The 2,233-nt window shown below is 47.7% G+C and overlaps 1 protein-coding gene across 1 annotated transcript in view; it reads left to right on the forward strand.

The window, feature by feature from the left end:
* Nucleotides 1-1,888, forward strand: part of LOC141337675 (uncharacterized) — a 96,222-nt gene extending 94,334 nt beyond the window's left edge. The window contains exons 7-8 of the mRNA XM_073843384.1: nt 1,214-1,221; nt 1,648-1,888. Coding sequence (XP_073699485.1) covers nt 1,214-1,221; nt 1,648-1,888 — 249 coding nt within the window. The remainder of the gene's footprint in view (nt 1-1,213; nt 1,222-1,647) is intronic.
* The last annotated feature ends 345 nt before the right edge of the window (nt 1,889-2,233 follow it).

Raw genomic sequence — 2,233 nt, forward strand, 5'->3', positions numbered from 1 at the left:
TACTTTATGCCGGACCACAGAGGACATCATGTATTGGTGCTCACCGACAACACAGCAAAGGTCTCGTACGTCAATCACCAGGGAGGTCTGCATTCGGGCCAACTTTGCAAGCTCATTTGGAGAGTTTATAGCCAGGCTCAGGTGGACATTTTTGGTTCTCTCTGAGTCATTTAGCTCCCCTGGGACTGGATGCCATGGTACAGATGTGGCTGAGGCTTCGTCTGTACGCTTTTTCCCCGAATGTTTTGCTCCTGGGAGTTCTGGAGAGAGTGTTCCGAGATGGTGTCTCTCTGCTGTTAGTAGCCCCCTTCTGGCCGGGCCGAGTATGGTTCTCTGACCTGATTTCTCTCCTCGATGGTTCTCAATGGGAGATTCCCTTCAGGAGGGATCTCCTCTCTCAGGCAGGTTCCAGCTTTTGTCACCCCCACCCGGAGTTATGGAAGCTGTGGGTATGGCTCCTGAGGGGGCTCAACTCTTAGCCTTTGATCTCTCAACTGAGGTTTTGGAGACCATTCTCCAATCCATAGGTCCCACTAAGAGTAAAACTGTATGCCTGAAATCTAAACTTTTAACTTATTGGTGTGGCGATCACCAGCTCGACCCAATTCACTGCCCAGTTGGTTCAGTGCTGAAGTTCCTGCATGTCCTGTTAGCCACAGGGTTGATCCACTCCACCTTAAAGGTTTATGTGGCGGCCATAGCTGCTTTCCATGCCCCTCTTGGTAGTTGTTTGCTAGGGAGACACCTTCTGGTTACACACTTCCACTGCAGTGAACTGAGGCTGAGAACTCAAAGAGGTTTTAGATAGGACCTTGACCCTAAAAACGGTCATATTCCTTCACTGAAGAGAATCCCTTCAGGCCCTCTCCCTTCAGGCCCTCTCTGTGGCCCCTTCTCATTTGGACTTTGCACCTGGTATAACTGCTATACTTATTATTTCTGTTATTTAACATGTTTTGTTATATTTGTTTAATTCAATCATAAATATTGAGTGTCGATGTTAACGAGGAACTAAAGTACCTTTTGTGTTGCACTCAGACATTTTAAAACGGTGCAACAGGAAACCACATATTTGGTCAGAAATTATTCTCTGTGTGTGTGTGTATTACCAAAGTTACTCGTGTTTTGAGTGAAGAAGTAAAGAAGATGTTTTCATTTTTGTTTTTGAACCGGGTATTTTCAAGTGAACTCATTCCCTCTTGGTTATATGCAGCCAGCGAGGTATGTGTATTATGTTTGTATTTCCTGAGTGTATTTGTATTTACCTCTTTATAGTGTAGGGATGCACCGATCCGAATCGGCCGATCGCTTGCGCGTTTTGTCAGTAAAGCCGGTTCTGTAATCAGCGGTAAATGCCATCAGGTGCATGATTTCACGTTGAGCCGTATATACTACACACAGCCGTTGTTCACTGACGAGCTGCGCAAATCCATGTTCATTATCAGTATGAATGTGCGCAGCTCGTCAGTGAACAACGGCTGTGTGTAGTATATACGGCTCAACGTGAAATCATGCACCTGATGGCATTTACCGCTGATTACAGAACCGGCTTTACTGACAAAACGCGCAAGCATGAATCGGCCGATTCGGATCGGTGCATCCCTATTATAGTGTATGTGAACAAATCTTTACACTGTCATACTGTAGTTTGACGGTGGATTTCATTGATGGTGAAAGTGATGTGAAGGATGACAAGAGCAATAAATCCACCAGTAACCAGAACCATGGTGTCGTTTATTTCCTGGAGGGAGTGATACCTGGTATGGCCAAAGCCTTCCTGTACCCCATTCCGGAGTATTTGCCAAAGGTGCCCACCTCTGATACACGGCCCGTTGCACTGCAGGCCTTCTGCCCTCCTCTTTCCCGGGGCCAGTGGAGACTTAACTGAATGTGTCCAGTGTGAACACACGTCCACAGAGCTGCCTTGTGGAGGAAATCTCACCAGCTGTTTGTCTGCTTCAGTCCTCCTATTAGGGGCTGCCCAGCTTCCAAGCAGACGCTCAGCCGGTCGATTGTGGATAGCATCTCTTTGACCCCTACGAGTCCTTTGCCCTCCCCTCTCGTTTAGGGGTCAAGGACTCAATCGGAGTATGGCGGCCTCCAAGACCTTCTTGGAGATGACGGGTTCCCTTACCCGACAACTGTAACGCTGCTGGTTGGTGCACGCCACTCACTTTCATGAGGTTTTATGGCCTCGACCTTCATGTCACTCCTGGCTCTTCTATCCTCTCTC

This window comes from Garra rufa, chromosome 1, assembly GCF_049309525.1.
Source record: "Garra rufa chromosome 1, GarRuf1.0, whole genome shotgun sequence".
In the NCBI taxonomy this organism is placed as follows: Eukaryota; Metazoa; Chordata; class Actinopteri; order Cypriniformes; family Cyprinidae; genus Garra; species Garra rufa.